Source organism: Ailuropoda melanoleuca, unplaced genomic scaffold (assembly GCF_002007445.2).
Source record: "Ailuropoda melanoleuca isolate Jingjing unplaced genomic scaffold, ASM200744v2 unplaced-scaffold9857, whole genome shotgun sequence".
NCBI lineage: Eukaryota > Metazoa > Chordata > Mammalia > Carnivora > Ursidae > Ailuropoda > Ailuropoda melanoleuca.
In genome coordinates this window covers 28,010-30,826 of record NW_023255388.1, presented here as the reverse complement: position 1 = coordinate 30,826, position 2,817 = coordinate 28,010, and the positions used below count along the sequence as shown (strand labels likewise).

At 35.7% G+C, this 2,817-nt stretch overlaps 1 protein-coding gene across 1 annotated transcript in view; it reads right to left on the bottom strand.

Moving 5' to 3' along the window:
• Positions 1-200: 200 nt before the first annotated feature.
• Positions 201-2,817, bottom strand: part of LOC100482253 (ALG13 UDP-N-acetylglucosaminyltransferase subunit) — a gene marked incomplete at its 5' end in the record, with an annotated part of 30,468 nt that continues 27,851 nt past the window's right edge. The window contains one exon of the mRNA XM_034653578.1: positions 201-1,186. Coding sequence (XP_034509469.1) covers positions 853-1,186 — 334 coding nt within the window. The remainder of the gene's footprint in view (positions 1,187-2,817) is intronic.

Here is a 2,817-nt window from a genome sequence, read left to right as displayed (position 1 = left end):
AACTAAATCTAGTAGTATGCATCATAGTATCTTGAGATTGAATAACATTTCAATTGGGACGCACCAGTTCATGTAATAAAATCACTTTTTTTTTTTTGCCACCAAGATAGCAGGGGAAAAACATGAGAACAATCAAACGTCTGGTACTCTTTGCTGCCACGGAAAAAGAAAAAAAAGGAAGAAAATCCCACTCATTTTAGCAATTTTAAATGCTAATTTTTATTTACTGCTAACTGTGCAAAGGACACCAATTCAATACTGTGCAGTAAAACAGTTACATAAATCCAATATCAAACAATAGCATATGGGATAAATCTAAAGCAGAGCACCATGTGCCTTCAAAACTGATTACTATCACAGAACATAACTCAGTTCAGACAATTCTTAAGAAACCTGAAAAGCTCTCTCATTTAATAGTTATCCAGAAGCAAATGTTCTTGGTTTTGTTTTTTATTTTCTAGAAAAAACATGGAAGTTATTCCAATTTTGCATGGTTTAATATGATATGTGACATCTGAACCAAGGAAGTAGTTTGTATGATTTACTCCTTTTATCAACTGGAACCATCAGATAATACAAAGTTGACAAGCTGGCTGACAGGAAAACAATTGCTTATAATGAAATATGCTCAAAATGGGGCTAGCTGTACATCCATCTCAATTTCTTGATATCCACAACCCAAAGTAATATTCCTTTAAGTAGTATTTTAAATCAAAAGATAAAATAATCTTAAAGACAGATACAATAGTAACCACCCTAACCACCTAAATCACTTAACACTAACATAAAACACTTTTTAAAAACCAAAACAGCAAAAAATGGCAGTGCAAGAATACTTCATATTGCTGAATCTTACATATTCTGAGGTATGTAATGAGAAGCTGAGGGAGGTGAAGCAATATAGCCAACTGGCCCGGGATTCATAGCACCATGAATTTGAGAAGAACCACCATATGCTGCACCAACTGGATGCCAGGGGGCAACATAGGGATAATCTGGCACAACAGGAAGACAGGAATCAAAACCCGGCAAAGGTGGTGGCCCATAGGGATCTGACATCATTGGATAATAGACTGCTCCATGAGGGACAGATGCAGGGTCAGCATTTGGAAAAGTACCTGAAACAAAGAATGCATATAGTACACACTTTATACAAAGATTCACTAAAACATCAACATAAATGGATGTTCAGGTAAAAGTGAAACTTAGCACTAACTATTAAAGGAAAGATCCGCAGCAAATGTGGCAAGAGCACTTTTTTAATTTATTTTTTTAAGGGGGGGGTAAGGGGCAGGGGGAGAGGGAGAGAACCTCAAGCAGACTCCATGCCTAGCACACAGCCCAATGCGGGGTTCAATCTCTTCGACCCTGAGATCATGACCTGAGCAGAAATCAAGAGTTGGAAGCTTAACCGACTGAGCCATCTGGGCATCCCAGGGCACTTTAGATATGAACATTAGTGACTAAAGCAGGCTAACTAAAATATCATATGAAAATTTGCTAATTATAAAAATTTAAATGTGTGTGTGTATAATGGGTCAAATGTATACTACCTAGAGACAGCTATCTTTCTGGGATGATTTAGGTACCTACAGACTAAATACATACAGAAACATTCTCTTGAGTCCTTCTAGTCAATTAAGTTCTCATAAGGGTAGTTCCCAATTAAGTTATCCAATAGTTTCCCACTGTGACACATATTATCCAAATAAACATTCTGTATTACTTTAGCAATTAAAAACTCTGGTGTGTATACAATCTGGTCTATACGTGAAGGTTCTGAAGAGGATCCTAAACACCGAACATTTAAGCATCGTCTCTTGAATGTCATTAAGATCCTAGCATCAATTTAATTTTACAGCACTTTTGCTACCATGAGTCAGTTTTAGTGGAAATAGATGCAATTCTGTCCTTGCTATAGTGACCACATAAATATTAAAAAGAAGTCCTTCATTACCTGGGATAACATAGAGGAGCACATTCTGTGGAATGAAGACTGCCACTGTCTCATGGTTTACAACAATTAAAAAATAGTTCTATAAAAGGTACATGGTACAAAAATGCAATGAAGGTTGACACTTTAATTTTTATTACTATGGGCCATATCACATCACCACACTAGGGATAAGATTCTATAGTGCTAATATTTCCAAACCATTAATATGCTTTAAAGAAAGGGAGAAACAAAAGGAAATTCACATTTCTCACACGCACCAGGCACAGTATACTTCTACATACAGTATACACATATTTCATTTAGTTCTATAGCAACCCTGGCAAAGTCAGGTATTTCCCATTTTACAGAAAATCAGGCTTAGGGAGGTTAAGAAACTTAGCTGAGATCACAACCATCAAGTAGCAGTGCTGGAATGCAAACCAGATTTGGTTCGGTTAGTCTACATAATTTTTTCTACCTCCTGATGATTCCTTCCAAGAAGGGCAGTCAAGATCCTATTCTAAATCCCTTAAAATGCCTCTCCATCTATACTATACTGTTAACTCATAGAGCAACCATCTTTTATGGTCTGGCACAGTGGTCTCAAATTTTTTGGTCTCAGGATCCCTTTACACTCTTAAAAATTGAGGATCTCCAACAGGTTTTGTTTATGTGAGTTATATCAATACTTGCTGTATTAGGAATTAAACTGAGAAAGTTAAAAATATTTATTAATTAATGTAAAAATAAGTTTATATTCCAAAACAAAAATATTGTGAGATAAGGGTCATTGTTTTACACTTGTGCAAATCTTTTTTTTTTTTAAGATTTTATTTATTTATTTGACAGAGATAGAGACGGCCAGCGAGAGAGGGAACACA